General features: G+C 38.1%; 1 protein-coding gene across 1 annotated transcript in view; it reads left to right on the forward strand.

Annotated features, from left to right (window-relative positions):
• WWTR1 (WW domain containing transcription regulator 1) overlaps positions 1–17051 on the forward strand; it is an 82745-nt gene extending 65694 nt beyond the window's left edge. The window contains exons 3-6 of the mRNA XM_069793003.1: positions 317–516; positions 11386–11519; positions 12068–12180; positions 13263–17051. Coding sequence (XP_069649104.1) covers positions 317–516; positions 11386–11519; positions 12068–12180; positions 13263–13447 — 632 coding nt within the window. The 3' untranslated portion in view covers positions 13448–17051. The remainder of the gene's footprint in view (positions 1–316; positions 517–11385; positions 11520–12067; positions 12181–13262) is intronic.
• Positions 17052–18228: the final 1177 nt, after the last annotated feature.

Genomic DNA, 18228 nt, shown 5'->3' on the forward strand with positions numbered 1-18228 from the left:
CACACGTTTGTAGAGGAATTTTCAGTTAAAAAAACTTGCATGTCATTTACTACATATCATTAGGTAAACATTTGAACATACCAGGATGAATATAAATACTTGCTATAAGTATTCGTGTTTTATATACATATGAAATATTAAAAATCATTTATTAAGCAATTACTAGTACCAGATCTTGCCAGATGGAGTACTTAGTCATTTGAAATACAGTAATTCTAATAACTCTCTACTGTAAATGAGCAATGTGTCCCATGCCCTCTGTTATCTTAAAGTACAATTCTACTTAACCAGCCATGGTTTATTTTCTTGCCCACAGTCATGAATCACCAGCACCAAATAACACCCAGCACAGCCATGTCGCAGCAGAGTCGTCCTCCCCAGACTCCACAGCCAGGGCTGTTGAACTTGCCCAGTGCACTGACCACACAACAACAGCAGCAGCAGAAGTTGAGGCTCCAGAGAATCCAGATGGAGAGGGAGCGAATTAGGATGCGTCAGGAGGAGTTACTGCGACAGGTAATGCCAAGGATACTCTTATTTTGTTCAAGAGCCTATAGTTCAATGCATCCAAATTTTTACCAGGTACTATTAATGGCTCTGTTACTTTTGTCAAGATTAACCATTAATTTAGGTAAGGGTAACCAAAAAGCTAATATAAATAGAACTTTTTTTTTTTTTCTCTAAACTAGCATTGAACAGAACACAAAATGGCCATCCATCAGGAGTTACAGAGCTGGTGTCTTTCTTACCAGCTATAATAGTAGTTTAAGGACCAAATTCTATTCTGCATCTGTTTATAAATCTAGAGCAACTATCACTGATTAATTCTCAGTTTAACTTGGGTTTGTGTAGTAGACCATGTTCTTGCTTCACTGAAGATAAAGGCAGAACATAGGGAGTTGTTCTTGACTCTGACCTTAACTCTATAATTTGCGCCCTTTGCTTTTGAATTAAAATAAAATCACATTCACATCTTACATGAATACCTCTGATTTGAAGACTTTCCAGAGATGGTTCTTTGTGGATGTTTTGTTTATTGTTCTATTTCTTAAGTTTCAGCTCTATATAATGACTCATGTTGTACAAAATAGGTATATAACTTCCTTTACACTGCCTTAAGGAAGTAAAAAGTTTTAACAGTTGTGTTTCTTCTGTTATGGACAACTCCACTGGTGGTGATGTGTTTTGCATGGCATATTAATCAGCTTCCTTAGAGAAAATAAATAACATATTTCTCTCAGGAACAGTGTGAACGAAGTACATTTTATTGAGAATAACACCATTATTGGTGGCCTTGTAAATGCTGCAGTTACAGTTCTAAGTACCTTTAAAAATAGTAGCTTTCACAAAATCACAGAATCGCAGGCTGGTTGAGGCTGGAAGGGATCTCTGGAGGTCATCGGGTCCAACCCCCCCTGTTCAAGCAGGGTCACCCAGAGCTGGTTGCCCAGGACCATGTCCAGGTGGCTTTTGAATACCTCCAAGGATGGAGAGTCCACCACCTCCCCGGGCAGCCTGTGCCAGGGCTCGGTCCCCCTCACAGTGAAAAAGTGTTTCCTGATGTTCAGAGGGAACCTCCTGTGTGCCAGCGTGTGCCCATCGCCTCTGGTCCTGTCGCTGGGCACCACTGGGAAGAGCCTGGCTCTGTGTTCTTTGCACCCTCCTGGCAGGTGTTTATATCCATTGATGAGATCCCCCTGAGCCTTTTCTTCCCCAGGCTGAACAGCCCCAGCTCTCTCAGCCTCTCCTCATAGGAAAAGCGGCGGGCCCACATTTTCCCTAGCCTTCCTATTGTCACCTAGGTACTTACAGAAGCCCTTCTTGTTGTCTGACTCCCCTGGCCAGATTCAATTCCAGCTGGGCTTTAGCTTTCCTAAACTCATCTCTGTGTCCTCAGACAATGTCTCTGTATTCCTCCCAGGTTACCCAACCTTACTTCCATACTCTGTGGAAATAATAATTTTGTGGAATTATTATTTCACGCCTTCAGTCCTTTTGCCTTTGGGATTGTCCCACAATCTGTGGTTATTCTAGGGTAACGTTCGTTTGTACTGTATTTGGAAATACAGTGTGACATTTCTTTGCAGCAGGTAGAAGCATGTTTGTTACTGGGCTGATAATGCCAATTGGCTGAACTTTTGTGATGATTTATTAGAGAACCATAAGTTGCTGTAATGTTTTGAAATGTTAGTGACTGGTGTAAAATGCAAAAAGAAGCCTAAGAAAAATCCTCACACTTAGATGCCCTCTGAGGAGGAGTAGCAGAGTATATGTCACAGGTTGACTAGCTGCAAGTAGGTGAGGAGTGATGCACTTTTTCTTCCAAGTCTGGAGGAGAATGACTGAGAGAAAACACATTAGTGATTAAAACAGACTGGAGCATCTCAATGACCTCTGGAAGACTTTGTGGACAGCAAAGAAAGGGACACATACATCTTTAAAACCTTTAGGTCTAAAATAGAGAGCTGGATGATCAGAGCAGATTTACCAGAAGGGAGATGTGCTCACAAAGGATTTGTCATGTTTTAGAGGCAGCAGTCATGAAAACCACAGATAATGGCCGGCTTTTTGGTTTTCTCTCTGCAGCCTTTGAATGTTGTTTTTGCTAAATAGGTTGTTTTGGGTTTTTTTTTAAACATACCATCTCAGTAAAATTAATGGAAGAAAAGGTCTTTAATGTTTGTAATGATTGAGAATGTGAGGTACTCTTTTTCCATGCTTATATTTCAGAACAAATGATTTTTAATTGGATTTTACCAAAACATCACTTTTCAAAAAGTAATAATAGACATTATTACAATCATTCACCACATTAAATATTATTAGAATTGTATTGAAAGTGCTTTTTTTTTGTTCATATACAGAAAATGCAGTTTTATATGGGTCTTTATAATAATACAGCCTCCTAACAACAAGAATACGATTGTACTTTTCTTTCCATGTACATACTATATGTAAGTCAAATTTCTCTCCAGTTACACCAGTGGAACCTTAGTAACTTCATCTTGTGCAGATAAAAAGACCAAATGTAGGATGAATGTACATACTATCATATAGTAGGCTTTTGTAAAAGAGAGATTGATAACAAAATGAAAAGGGATGTCTGACAAGTAGAATCGCAAAAACGTTACTGTGGATATTTGTAAAAACATTTTACAACCATATATTTGCTTCATTTATATTTTTACTTTTACCTCCATCTAAATATACGTATAAGAACTTAAAAAAAAATTGCTTTAACAAAAGTAAGTAACAAAAATTCATTAATACATTTTGAAACTGTACAGCACCATCTAGCTGCTTTAAAAAAAAAAAAAGCATTACAATTACATGCTTTCGTAGTTCCTGCAACAACGCTTGGCTATCTTTGCATGTGATTATTCCTATTGTCTTTGGTGAATATATGTACATGCTCGAAGTTAAGCAAGCGATCAGTGCTCTTGCTGAACAGAGGTGAAAGGCAGATATGATTCCACTAAAGTTTCTGAATTTTTTTACCTGCTCGTGTCAGGGCTGAATTTGACTTTCATGGTTCAGACCCGAGTCTAGAAAGTGTACAGACACCAACATCTTGTGCCCACATTCCACTACCCTTAATTTTTGGAGTTACATTATGATACATTACCTGCATATGCAGAACTGTGTTCAAGGTGGTGGTCTCTGCCCTGAGCAGTGATCTCAATCAAGCCTTTTGCATACCTTCTCCTTTACTATCAAGAGCTCAGAACATATTAGAGACGGGTGTGGGAAGAGAGTGGGGATATCTGGTATGAGCTTAGTCATAATTGTTATCGTGCTAATAATGTGTTACCTATTTTTACTCTTTGGCTCTGTTCTTCAGGACAAGAGCAAATTAAGCTTCAAAACAGTTGTGCCATTAACATAAGGGCTGGTTTCCCTGCTCTGCTGACTGCGTTTTACTCTGAAACTAATACATGCACAACACTCTGCAGCTGTGCTGTACTTAATCAGGCTTCCAACATACTATGCCTAGTACCACCCTGCACCTATGGTGTTTGTTTGAGTTCCACATTATATAAAGCAGGACAGTATCACTTTGCATTACAGAAGTTTTCAGAACTGGTGTAGCTCTTGAGGAACAACATACTTCCCACCCAAGGAAAGCAAGATGCAAAATCCATCCATCCTAACAGAACTTTGTGAACTTCCTGCCAGTAACCTGAGCGCTCCTGAACCCTGGCAGCTGAGAAGAATGCAACAAATCTCTGGAGTCGTCTGCATTCAAGTACCAATACTTCTGTCCTGACCCTTCACTGCTGCTTTTGCTTTTCTAGTGTAACCTATCTGAGGGAAAAATGCTGAGTAAGTGTGCACACTGCTGCTAGCAACTGCGAGGAGGTGCAGAGTTTGAGTAAGAGGGGAGGAATTCTTTTGGTGGGTCACAAACCTCCTTTCAGCCTGGCAGCAGCTGCTGGCTCTCCACAGCCATTCCTGGCTGCAGCTGCTCGGGTGGAGCAGCACACACAACCGGGAGGAATACACAGTTCTGGAAGCTCACTGCTTAGGGAATTTGTTTCCTTCTTTGTCCTCCTCTTCATTTAGTTGGTAAAGCCTCTAGAACTGCTGACTGATTACATGTGGGAAGGGCAGCATTTCAGAAAACCAGTATGACAGCTTCTATTTAAATGTTTCCTTACTCAGTTTTGTCATTCTGGAAAGAGTTAATTTTCTTTCATACTGGTCTGTTTTTGTCGGCTTTCCAAAGGAAAAGGGAGAGTCTGCTTCCTACTCAAGAGCTTCTTGGATATGGAAGTAGTTAGAAGTGATATCAGTAAGAAATCTCTGAAAGGGTCCTACAGGGAAGATGTCCCAGCACTTCTCTGTGTGCAGAAGTGCCATCTTGCACCTTGTTTAGAAGGGTACAAACAGTCACAAAAAGGCAACACTTCTCAGAGGTTCCTTTCTGATCCCCCAATCCTATTCATAAATTTGTGCAGAGAAAGTTACAAGGGCTCAAACGAGGCTGTAGAAGGAGTGATGTATGGGGTTGCAGAGGAAGATTTATCACTGTTTTGTCCTCGCAGAGTAGAACCTTTCTGGCCTCCAACGGCCTGAACAGAAAAATGCCCTGCTGTGCTCCTCCCACTGCACAGACTGGCCCATAGTTGGATTTATTGATGGCACAGGCAATATCTAGATGTCTCACTTTCCACCCTAAGTACAAGGACTGGCAGAAAAGGAATTGCAGCAACTAGCAATGTAAACTTACTACAAAAATGCTCTCACTCGTCTCCCCCAGCTGGAAATGACTGTTTGGCAACTAAGCATGGAGTTCAGTTCAGTTCTGCCAAGGAGGGTTCCAGGAAATGTGGCAGTGAATTTCTAGAGTTGTCTGGCATACAGCTAAAAAGGGGTTTACATCAGAATTGTGTTCAGATGCAGTGAATAATTTAACTCACTGCAGTGCTTTGAAGCTTTTAAAGATTTTTGCAAATAACCACTGATGAAGCTTTTTGACATGCCTTTGTGATGTCAGAGTACTGTGGGGATTTTTTTAATTTATTTTGTTTTGTTATTTATTTTGAAAATCCCCTTTGGGTTTTTAAAATAGCATATGCTGTAGTGGCAAGCAGATCATTATGGGTGTTTTGTCCTTTTCAAGCTAACTGCTGTCTCTGCTGGCCAACAGGAGGCACTCCTGCATTTGAGAGCTGAGAGCTAATTTGAATAGCTAAGGCTATGCTTGTCGCTTGCAACTGTAATATTGCCATCCACAGGGCTGCGAGAGGTCTCTGGTATTTTTTGCCAGACTTTTTAACCTAAAGTAGGAGATTCCTGAATATTCTTAAGAACCTTGTAGTCATGCTTACCATAGAGAACAGGACATAACAGGCTATCACAGAGCTTTTGTGATTGTGTAATTGATCCATTACTATTGAACATTGCTGTATTAATATCAAAGAAGCAAAGAACCAAAGGAGTCTTAACATCTGTAGCAGTACTAAAATTGTAATGTAACTTCTGAACAAATCACCTGCATGAGGCAGCAGCAGAGGAGGAGCATACTTAATGTATGGTAGAGCCAGTACTCTGCTTCCCCAGCCTAACTTTGACTCTAGTATGCAGGAGTCTGTTGTTCCGTATTATAAAGTACACACTGAGTTAATATTAGAGGCAACATGGAATATGTTGAAATAAAGACACAGGAGGTGCCATGCCATTCCCCAAGTGAGAGTAAATCAAGTAACCTTACGATAAATGTAGTGTTTCTTGCAACAAATAAGAGACAGGAACTGAGGTTTTTTAAGTGCCAGTGTGAGTCTTTCTTTAGGGTGCTGGAGGCTTTTCAGCTCACAAATTGTCTTGCTTTGCAAGGCCTGTCTAAATCATGTAGTAGATTAAACTTTCCTGGAATGGATTGTTGGCCCTGTTGCAGTTAGTGGTTAGGAGGGCCAATTACTGTATCTGGGGACGTGATTAATAAACCTGGGTATGAATCTCTACTTGTTGGACCAAGCAGTAGTTGGCACCATGTTTTCCAAAGAGATCACTCTCTGAATTCCCTGATTGCATAGGTCAGCTGCAGGACAGAAAACAGCCAGCATTAAGGTCTGCAAATACATGTGAAATTCACAGTATTTTGTGCAGGAGCAGTAAGGCCAGCACCCTGGGAAGAATGGACATTTTGCAATAATGCTTTCCTATTTGTGGAAGGCAGTTCAGTGAAAAACTTTCAAGTTTAACAAAAATCCTTCTCAAATGGCTGATGGTTCATCTTCCTGACCATAGGAAACACTACAGTCTGATGCATAGCAGTAATGTAGTCTCTGAGCCCTTGTTCTTACTTTGTGAATAGTCTATTCTGAGCTACTTTTGGAAATTAAATTACTGTGGAAATGGAGAGGAAGTTACAGAAGTTACTGGTGTTTCATTTTTTTCCCCTTACAATATGGTATATTTTGGAGGAAGGCAGTGCCTGTGTCTATTCTGTAAAAAGAAGGTATGGTTGCAGCAAGTATAGGGAATCTGAGGTTACAAGGCCAGTAACAGTGACATTGAAGTAGCACAGGTTTCAGCTTGGCCTGTACAAGCTTGCCCATGGCACTTGCTTGGGCATTTAGCCCACAACAAAACCTGTTCTGTTGTCACTTCGCTCCTGTTAGCTACAATTAGTTGTCCCAAGTACAGTCATAGCTGTTTATTGAAGTGGCACAGACATTGCATTATCAGAAAGTTCTTCTTCTAGTGTAACATGAAACATCTAGAGGTTAGAACTGGACTTGCTAAGCATGCTCAGAGCAGTTATACTGTATATGCAATAAAGAGTTTGCACGTTGTGACCAGGGCTATCAGCACTCAGAAAAACATGCTGACCTTGGTAGTTGAGTGGCTTACTCCATGTTAGATAAACCTCACCTTGGAACTTAAGCTGTTCTGGGAGGAGTGTCCTTGAAACGCAGCCTGTGTATCTGTATTAACCTAAATTTAGGTAATATAGGTGCAGTTTTGGTTGGTTGTTTTTGCCAGATGGAACAAGCCAGCAGCAGTAGATATAAGAAATTATCTGCTCTTTTCAGTGTGTTTATTTGGCTGGGCATTTTTTGAGTCAGTTTGTAAGAGAAATAAAAAGCCGTAAGGAAATTTTTGCCTATTTTCTGTGCAGTTCAGTGTGAGAGGAATAATATTTATTTTGCAGAGGGTTAGAGATATGAAACTCCTTTCATGAACAACACTATGTTTTTTGCAATGTACTTTGATTTTATGTGCAACTGCATTTTTTAAGTAGTTGGAGGTTCAGAAATCTCCACTAGTGCTTTGTGTTTTGGAAAGTTACTAGAGGAATCATAGACTTAAGGGAGGAGAGGTATGTTTGTGCTTCTGTAATGAGCTGAAAGGAATAATGCATGACATGAAGAATGAGAAAAGCCTCATGTTTCTTGTGATCATTTAATTAAACATGTTTCATAAAGAGATTTATCTCTGTCTCTGTTTAAAAACAATTCCATGGAATTGTACAGATTTTTCAGTGTTGTTTGGAGACCTTTCCTCAGTTTCCACGTACACATCTTTTGTCTTAAATACAGTACTTCTACAATGGCTGTGGAAAGCAGTGGAGTGATTACAAATCTTTGAAAGTAATAGAATTTACTAGTCTCAAATAAGCTGTCTTTGGCAGTATAGTGAGAACAATTATGTAAAATTAATTACTCAGAAATTTAGGCTGTCAATACATCATTACCTGTTATGGAAACAGAAAACACTAGAATATCATCCCTGCTAGGCATCTGGCATTTTTAATTAAAAGTTTCAGAATTCTTGCTGTGAATCCACCTACAAATTGTCAACAAATACACCCTTAAATAATGGCCTTTCTTCTCTGCAGATGCATGACTTTTCCTTCATAGATTTTCTTTGGCACTGCTCTGTGGTAGAACAGTTGTTTGTTAGCTTGTCACTCTGGTTAATCATTGTTATTATCAACTTTTCAGCTTTAATATTTTTCTGGACAACATATTTGTAGTTCAGTTTTTCTCTTTCATGAGCAGGGAGCTTGGCAAGCTCTCCCCTACCCACCCAACATACATATACACAGTCCCCAACAAGTTGAGACACTGATTTGTACTATATGATCCATTGAGAAGTTGCTGGATACAGAAAAGTTTTTCCATCACCTCCTACAGGCAAGATATTTTCAGGGTTATGTTTGATACAGTGCAGTAGTATTGAGCAATACAATCGGATTTCAATCTGATAATTGAAAAAAAAGGGCATGACAGCTGGCAAGAAGTTATTAAAAAGATTGTCCTAAACAGAAAGGCAAAATCTTGTTCAGAAAGATGTATGTATGCACACGGTCATTCTTTGATTCATAGAGTCACAGGATAGTTGAGGTTGGAAGGGACCTCTAGAGATTGGCTAGTCCAACTCCCCTGCCCAAAGCAAGGTCAGTTACAGCAGGTTGCTCAGGGCTGCATCCAGTCATGTTTTGAGTATCTCCAAGGATGGAAACTCTGCAACCTCTCTGGTAAACCTGTTCCAATATTCAATCACCCTTAGACTAAAAAAGGGTGGTACTGGGGCAGTATTTTCAGTGCAGTGTCTCACCTTGCCTCAGTAGCAAACAGAAATCATTTACATCAAATTAGGACTTAGTCACAATATTCTGAAAGAGGCAAATACTTGGATCTTGAGCAGGGTGTTCTCAGTTATTTTATTTTTAGTAATAGCATTTGATTTTCAGAAATGGTAGCGACCAGAATGGTAACCAACTTGTATTTTACATCTTGGCAACCTAGGGGAAAGCCTTTTTTTTTTTTTTTTTTTCCTTTTTTTTCCTGTTCTGATCTTACCTTTGTTAATGTGGAACAGTGTCCAGTGAGATTTGAAAATGCACTGCTCAGGTATCAAAAACATGAACTTCATTGCTGGATTGGACTTCAACAAAAAAAAATCCTAGCTAAGTGTATCCTGCCTCATGTTATCTGTCTTCCTTTTCTTCTCTCTTCCTTTCCCTTTCTGTATTTCTTTCTTTATGGGTGTCTTTCTAGTATTAGCCTTGCTTGTGTTGCTGCAGTTGCTATTCTTATATTGAAAAAAATACTTTCAGTATCTTCAGGTAGACAGTTAAAAAAGCCAGTCTGCCCATTTGCTGAGGTTTGTACATTTTCACAGACTCCAGCTGATTTAATTATGAATAGAAACATCACCATTAGAATTGTCACTTGACAAATGAAATGAGATACATAAGCTATCATACATAAGCTATTAAGAATCTTCAGACCATTTATTCTTAACACTTACTAAATAATGACACCCTCTAATGTAAGTTATTATTTATCAGTGAATATATTGATAATTTGATTATAAAGGAAACATTGCATCAATGGGCAGCAATATATGTTAATTCGCAATGAATAATTGTTACATTATTCATGAAGACACCAGACCAGTCCTCCTCAATGAAGAAATCAATTGAAAACATAGTAAAATATCATATTGTAGCCTGAAAAACATTTTAGTCTTTTCTGTACTTGGGAGAATGAATGACTGACTCAGTGGAGAAAAGTTTTCTACTAGGATGTAAATTAAATGCTTCCTTTGCTCATTTCATTTAAAAAAAATAGTAAGGCTGAGTAAACTAGGTAAAAAACAGATACAGCTGTATTATTTTAAGGTCTTTGGATATTTGTCTGGAACATACCCGTGAAGCCAAACAACCTTTGTATAGACCTCTGTACCACTAGATGTCATGGTTGTTTCATAGAGATAATGCTAGAAGAATTTACCTTTCAGGAAGAGTTCTGAAACAAGTTTCCTTTGGCTCTTAATTGCTCATTTGTTATCCTAAAAACAGTGTACATGAGACAGGTTGTTAGGCAGATGCTTATTATCAGGCAGCGGGTTCATTCTAAAGATTATTGGGTCAAAGTGTTGGTTCCAGTGGTTTTCTTCTAATATGTTAAGTACTTTATGGTTGCAATTGATATTCTTCTGCTTTGGTATGTAGCCAAATCATCTAGTAGCAACTCACATAGTTTCAGTGCCTGATTTTGCTCTCTTTTGCACCAGTTTAAACTGAGAGCAATTCCGCTTAAGGTAAGCTGTTAGAAACAGATATGTGGGAGATTGTACGTCTGTACGTTTTAAACTGCTTTATTATTGCTACTCCAGCTCTCAGAAAATTTGGCCTCACTGAACAGTAAACTGAAATTGTAATTTGAGTGTTACACAGCTCTAGTATGCATGTGAAACTCCTCAACTGGAGTTAGCTGTCCCATGAAGTGCAGACAGGCTGTCAATAATCAGCTGTAATGTGCAGGCCTATCAGTGTTTTATGATGAGGTGACACACAAGGTGTCCAAAGTTACAACATAGATAATTGGATTTTGTAGGGATTATCCCTGTGGCCAGCAAGGCTGTAGACGTGCCGTCATTCTGCAGGTAGTTGTGCTTGTTAAGGTTTGGCTTTCCCCTGGTTGTCTGCCCCTCACTACAGGTTGCCAATCGGACAGCTCTGCCAGTAAAGGCATTGTTATGAGCATTTCGTGATCTGCATCATGCAAAGAGAGTGAGGCTGGTTTAAGCGGGCAAACAGGCGCTCTGATTTAGTGTGAAACTGGTTAGAAAATCCTCAACACACGTCTGCCTGCTGGCTGAGCTGTGGGACTGGCCTCCAGCTGTGCTGGTAACTGAAAGATAGATTCTGCAGTGTTTTAAGCCAGCACAGGTGGGTATGAAAGACTCTGTCTGTGTACATTATGATTTTCTTCACAGGATTGTAAACAAATAATTATCAGTTACATTGTTTAGAATTACTTTCCTAAATAAGAAGATGTGTATATATTACATGTTCACTTGTTGCAAGACTGCTGTACTTCCAAGCTGTTGGAATAACCCTTCCCTTAAATTTACTTGCCTTTTCAGGAAGCTGCTCTGTGCCGACAACTTCCCATGGACTCAGAAAACATGGTCCCAGTTCAGACAGCTGTGAATACACCTGCCATGACACAAGACATGAGGCCTATTACAAATAATGGATCTGATCCTTTCTTGAACAGGCAAGTTCATGTCCTCTTCGCTAGGCAATTGGTTCTGTTGCCTTCTCTACACTTTTAAAGCTGTCTCTCTAAAGTAGTTTCCTATATCATCTTCTTTTGTACTTACTGTGAAGAGCAGGTACGTCTGAGTGGCTGGCCTGAAACCTTTCAGTTTATGCTTCAAGAAGGAATCTTAGAAAAATCAAACACATGGTAACAGGTGGTTTTAATTGTACTGTAGGTGTATGTAGAAGACTCTAAGTAGAATAGGTACATTACCTAAGTATAAATACACTCAGTTTTTTTAGGCTATCAGAACTGTTGTTGTCTAGAGACTTATATATACATGTGTGTGCTGCAAAATATAAGAGTGGCCTCACTTCAGTTGCTTTATATTTGGGCTGATGTAACATGACCACATTAGTGGCCAACAGCTGAGAATGAGTCTTAATGACTCAGTATTTAACTTTAATATCTAACCTACTGTACTGTGTTTTTTCAAACACCATGATCAGGGACTATGTCTACCAGCACATCTTACTGAGTCTTTTTCATGTTTCAATTTATAGTGGGCCATACCATTCCAGGGAACAGAGTACAGACAGTGGCTTGGGATTAGGATGCTACAGTATACCAACGACACCTGAAGATTTCCTCAGCAACGTAGATGAGATGGATACAGGTAGAATACTCTGATTTAGCTTAAAGTATAATGATTTTAATAACTTTGTGTTACAGCCAGTAATGTTTTACACTTGCATAACTGAATGATAATCTCTCGCTTTCCTATGCAAGAGAACAGACTGAGACTGTGGGGGAAAATGCCTAAAAGGTACTTAGTGCCTAGAAGTTTCTCAGCTTTAACTTAGGTCCCAATTCTACCCTTTTGCCTTAGACTGATATTAAACAAAATAAGTAAAAGTCGGAAAATACAAGCCTTAGTTTGTATTTTCATACCATAGTCCAAGGTAGGAGGAGTAAAAATCTGGTCTTGGGTTACATTCTTGGTACAAATCACTGTGTTTTCTAACTCTGGGAAATCAGTCTCATTAGTAAGTCTCTTACAACGGCAAAGTCGGATTTGCCTTCAAACAATGTATTTAGCTAGTTTAGGTTTTGGTATGTATTTATTTTTATATCAGTGTCCTCATGGTGTTTAAAATACTGAAATAAATTACTAGGAAATCAACAAGTTTTTTTCCAGATAGTGAAATTCTCAGCACTTCCTCACCTAAACTTACTTCTGAAGTCATCAGAAGTTCTAGGTGATGCAAAGACTGAAAGGTTTGTCTGTTAAAGATTTTCATGCTTCTCATTATTAATTTATGAAAAAAGTGATATAATATTGCAGAGCTAAATTGCTGTAAAACACTTTTTACAATTATGCCCCATGGACAGCATTCACCCTTGTGCAGGGAGGAGGTTAGAGGGTTTATGTAAGAGTCAATTGCATTGCTCCCTGTGGAGACTAGTGAACGTCGGAACTATCATGCTTCCCAAGTGAAGGTCAGAGGCTGATTACTTTGAACACTGCTGGAAAGGGCCTTTTGTGCTTTCGAGAGCAAAGCAAGGATATGAAATTAACTCTTACAAGAATATGCATTCTGCAAGCAAATACGGTTTTGAGGTAACATTTGTAGAGGATAGGAATGCTCACAAGTGCTTATGGGAAAGGGCGAGTCTAATTTTTATATGAATTGTGTTGTTTTAAATGACCCACAAGAATAGTTTGGTATTTCAAAAGTTCTTCTTTACTTTTCCTAGGAGAAAGTATTGCACAGACAACAATGAACATAAATCCACAACAAACGCGTTTCCCTGATTTCCTCGACTGTCTTCCAGGAACAAATGTTGATCTTGGGACTCTAGAGTCAGAAGACTTGATCCCTATTCTCAACGATGTGGAGTCAGTACTCACCAAAAATGAGCCCTTCCTTACCTGGCTGTAATCATTCAGTCCTGATTGGGCCTACAATGCAATTCAACATTTCTTTTTCCTCTTGAGATAGAGGTAGAATATCTGAAAATCCTCAAGAGATACAACTTACCGCCTTAATGACTTTTGTTACATGATCTTTATGGTCAGTTTAATCTCCACCTGGATTTTATTGACACTAATTTAAATATAAAATACATATATATATATATAAATACATATATGCATATATATTTCTTCCTCTTTAAAAAAAAGCACACTACTTTACACATCTTTTCAGACCAGGCAGAAACGTTTCACTTCAAGGACAGAAAGTGGGTGGTGTTTGTGCACATACCTGACTGATCTCCTAGGTATTGATTAACATCACAAACCCTTCATGAATCACAAAAGCTAACTACTAGGTCAGTTGGTTCAAAAAACGTGCACAGCATCAGACCAAGAGAGCCGTTTTATTGCTATGTTTATGACAATAGTACCAGAAGCTTTTTTTATCAACTTAAGCTTTAAAAATCTTTCTTTCGTTCTTAGTAACTAACTGCTGTATGGAATACAGATTAAATCTGATCCATATCAGCCATAATACTTCTCATTATATATTTGTAAAGGCACAAACAGTACTATTGCAGTTTCTTTTTTTCAGTATATTACTGTATAGTTTTTGGAAAATAAATACTTCCAATCTGAAAGTACCAGAATTGTTTAGCAACGTTTTTATGCTACAATATTGTTGCAAAATTAACCAGACTGGTACTGACTGGTGCCTTTTAAAAACAAGGCAATGTATTATAAACAAGCATTTTTTAAAAAGATCTTAGATTTTGATGTTTATTATATTAAGCACTACAATTTTGTAACTTAACACATGAACAAACTTTTTTATATATATAAAATCTGTGGCAAATACCTTAAATGCAAAAACATGCTTTTAAAATCAGGTCTGGAAAATGTGGCACAACTTGTTAATGTCATATGTGGTGGGAAAAAAACCTTGCTCATACTGTTTTCAGTAATGTTTTTAACTGACAATGTCAAAATACATGTAGTTGTATACATGAAGAAAGATGGTAACTTTATCAGGGCAATGCTAAAGCAGTACAGTAACTGGTCTGGTAAAGTTGCTTAGTTCTTAAGTCTTTCACTTACTGTAATTGGTGTACAGGACACAAGGCATGTTCTGTGTATTTCTACCTATTGTATATCCTACAAATACTTCTTTATCAGAGGTTTGGGACTGAGAAGGCATCAAGGACATTAAGCTTGCAGTTCCCCTGAAATGCAAATGAAGTCCTAAAATTTTTAAATATTTTGAAATTATATTATTTATAATCTATGAATTTAAGCTTTTTATGTTGAAAAAGATGTCTTTTTATGAAAAGCATTAAAACTTTTCTCTAATCTTTATCCAGGCTATGTAGAGAGAGGAAGAGATGTAGCACTTGGTGTAAATGTGTGTTTGCCAGGTCTAATAACACTTTACAAGATCTTACTGATGCACCACAATATTGATCACTAAAGACTTTTTTCCAAGTGGTTGGGTGAAGGTAGGTGAAAAGGTCAGAGATGAAGTGATGGGAATATGGAGTAGGTTTGGAAGACAAATGATTACGTAAGAAATGTAGATCCTTGCTGGTGGGGTGGCTGCAGATAGGGATACACAGAAAACGAATCACCAGTGTTCAGTGAAAAACATAACAGAAGAACTTGATACAATAAACTACCTTGTCAGTGATGAACTGCTGGGTGTACATGATATCAGAAGATGGAAAATAAAAAGCACACACACCAAAATTTTGAAAAAAGAGATGGAAAGCAAAGACGTACAGTCATGAAGTTTTATTACATAGGGAAAAGTAGCTCTTTTTATGTTGGTGGTTTTGTTTGGGGTTTTTTAATAGAAAATGAGATGTTACAGCAGAGTTGTGTCTGCACAGAATTTAATTGCTGAATGGGCATTGTGTTTCTTTTATTCTTTTGGAGGGGTTATTTGTTGTTTTGTTTTGGGTTTTTTTTAATTATTTTTGACATAGCAGAAATTTCAACAAGCAGGGGACCGGGCAGGGCTGACCAATATTACTCTAATTATGATTAATCTCTCTCTTAAGGAGTTCTTCAGGTTGTCAGCCTAAATGAAAAACAGATGGTCCTAAGGCTTTGTTCTTTAGTGACATGACTGACTTTGGTAAAAGAATTGGAGATTTTTTGGCATCTGGTTGTGATGCCAACTTGTAAGGCCAACTCGTCAGCACTGCATGATTGGCCTAACAAACTGAAAACCATTGGTGCTAGAGAGCCACTTAAAATAGCTGCAGATCTGAGCTCTAATATGATTCAGTTGTTATTGCTCATCGTTAGATTATGTTAGAAAATGCAGCGTGTTCATTTGCTACTAAGTCTGTACTATTGTAAATTTAAGTTTTGTCGTAATAAAAGATACTCCAAGCAGGTCAGGTTCACAGCTGGTGTGAATTAGCTAACCTGTGTTGACTTCTGTTTAGCTACTCTTAATTTTCATCAGCTGAAGGCCACACTACTTACAGTGAAAACTGATGCAGTTTTCTGGTAGTCAAATAAGATGTTTGTCAGAGTTGCAAAGCTACAAACTTGATTCCTCTTTCATTGGTGTTTCAGGTGGTTAAGTGTCTTGGTTCAAAGACCTTAAAGAGGTAAAAAAATCAGAAACTGTGTTTCCATATTACTTCCATAATAAACCAGCAGCAGATTTGGAACAGGAGGGTGCTATGTGAAATGAAACTTCCAGCGTAAAGCAACTGCCAGAATCTTAGGTCAGATCTTTACTCAGCCATGAACCAAATCACGGTTAAGTTAAAAGTGATTCTTCACACTGTAAGCTTTTCATTTTTGTAATGGAGAGGATGTATCAGAGGAAGCGAAACAAGAACAAAATCTATTTTTTAAAGTTCTCTTTTTTAAAAAAATGCTGGCTTTAAACAGGCTTATGGCAGAACTTTTAAGTATTCAAAGCATATGTAATTCTTATGAAACTAAATTTATTGTTGACTGTTTCACTGTACCATTTCAGGTTTTGAACATTTGCTTTACTAAATGTACGCTGTCTACTTGTAGTATAAATACAATAAATGTGCCAGCTGGACGGTTTTACTGTTGACCATCACTGAGGGTGGCATACATAAGTCTTGGTAATACAGAAGTAATGGGATATTGTTAATTACAGTTTGTATTCTGGTAATACTGTTAGAATGTAACTTGGGGGGTGGATTGGGTTTGACTTTTTGACAAATGCTGTTCAGGGGGTGGGAAGGATTTAAATGTCTATTTTAAATACAGAAAAATATGGGTGTTCAGATATACTTGTTTCCTAATATACTACATCCATGTACATCCTAGTACTTTAACTTTTTTATTTACTTTTTTCATTTTGTTATATGACGTGTGAGCATTTGTTTTTAATTTTGAGTACCTTGCAACAGATTGTATGTATCAAAAGTAAGCAGATCAAACTGTTGTATCCAGGGTTTGATTCTGTTTGTTTGTTGGGGTTTTTTTATTTCTTTGATCTTGTACATGAAAAACAAATATAAATGAACTTAAAGGTTTTGGATGCATATTGCTTTATTAAATTGTTTCTTTTTTTTTCTTTGGAGGATTTTAGTATGTGCTTCCCAGGGAACTGTATAACACTGCTTGGAATAAAGGTACAGACATACTATTCTGTGCAAAAAGCATACATTTTGAATTAAATGATTAGCACTTAGCAAATGAAATGAGTTTTTTTACCATTATGTTTCAGTTTATTAGTAGTTGTTATGGCTGTTAGTGGTGGTTACACTCATAATGGTTACAACATGCTCCCCAGTGCCACCATTACTTGTTTCTTTTAGTGGCACCTTGTGATTCATAATTCACTAACACAAATGTTTTGTTACGATTTTTTTAATACTGCTGTCTCTCAGCAGAAGAGTTAGCACCAAGTCCATTTGCTGTTAAGTTCTGGTTTGGGGACTTAAATAGTGCATTGTTTTCAGCCTGATCCCTTGAATTCAAGAAGTTTCTTAAATCCTGCATTAAGAAAATACCTGCCTTCTTTCCTAGGAGCAAGCCATGAAACCTAAACATCCTGGGTTCGTATTTAAATATCTGGTCTTTACTGTCATGGTACATGACATGGATGATTTAAGATCCAATGTAACTGTTACTATTAATTAATTTTAATACTCCTCCTTGAATCATTCCCTTACATAATTTATCCTAATTAATTGTTAGAATGCTTCTAACAATATCTGGCATTTACATAAAAAACCTCTGGAAGCTCCACCAAACAAAAATGCAAAGTGTATTAGCTTCTGACCCTGTCTTGGGAAATGTGTTTGTTAATTCATGGTTTATTTACTCAGGAACATTAGCAAGTTTCTTTGGCAAAAACACTGAACGTGTGTTTGTTTATAAGGGTCATTCAGTTTGTTCCTCATGGTGCCAACTCACATCTTGAAAGGTATCTCTCTTTGCTTCCGAGCTGCTCAGCCGTGCTCTGTGCATACTGCCGCTCCTGCATATTGTTACCCAAGAGCTGTAATAAAACTGTTTGTCAGGGAGGGATTTCCTGAGATTGTGAGGTAATGAAAACCCCAGTCGTTTCAGGGGAAGCATGTCAATACTCAGGCTTTCCCAGACAGCAGTGTAACGTAGCAGTCCCACCGATGGGCCTTCTGTTCTCCTTTCTCTACACAAGTTCAGAAAGCCAGTTCAGGCTGCACCAAAACCACACACAGTTTTCAAAATCCAAATCCAGCTGCACAGGATTCCAGCGCCGGC

This window comes from Haliaeetus albicilla, chromosome 9 (assembly GCF_947461875.1).
Source record: "Haliaeetus albicilla chromosome 9, bHalAlb1.1, whole genome shotgun sequence".
NCBI lineage: Eukaryota > Metazoa > Chordata > Aves > Accipitriformes > Accipitridae > Haliaeetus > Haliaeetus albicilla.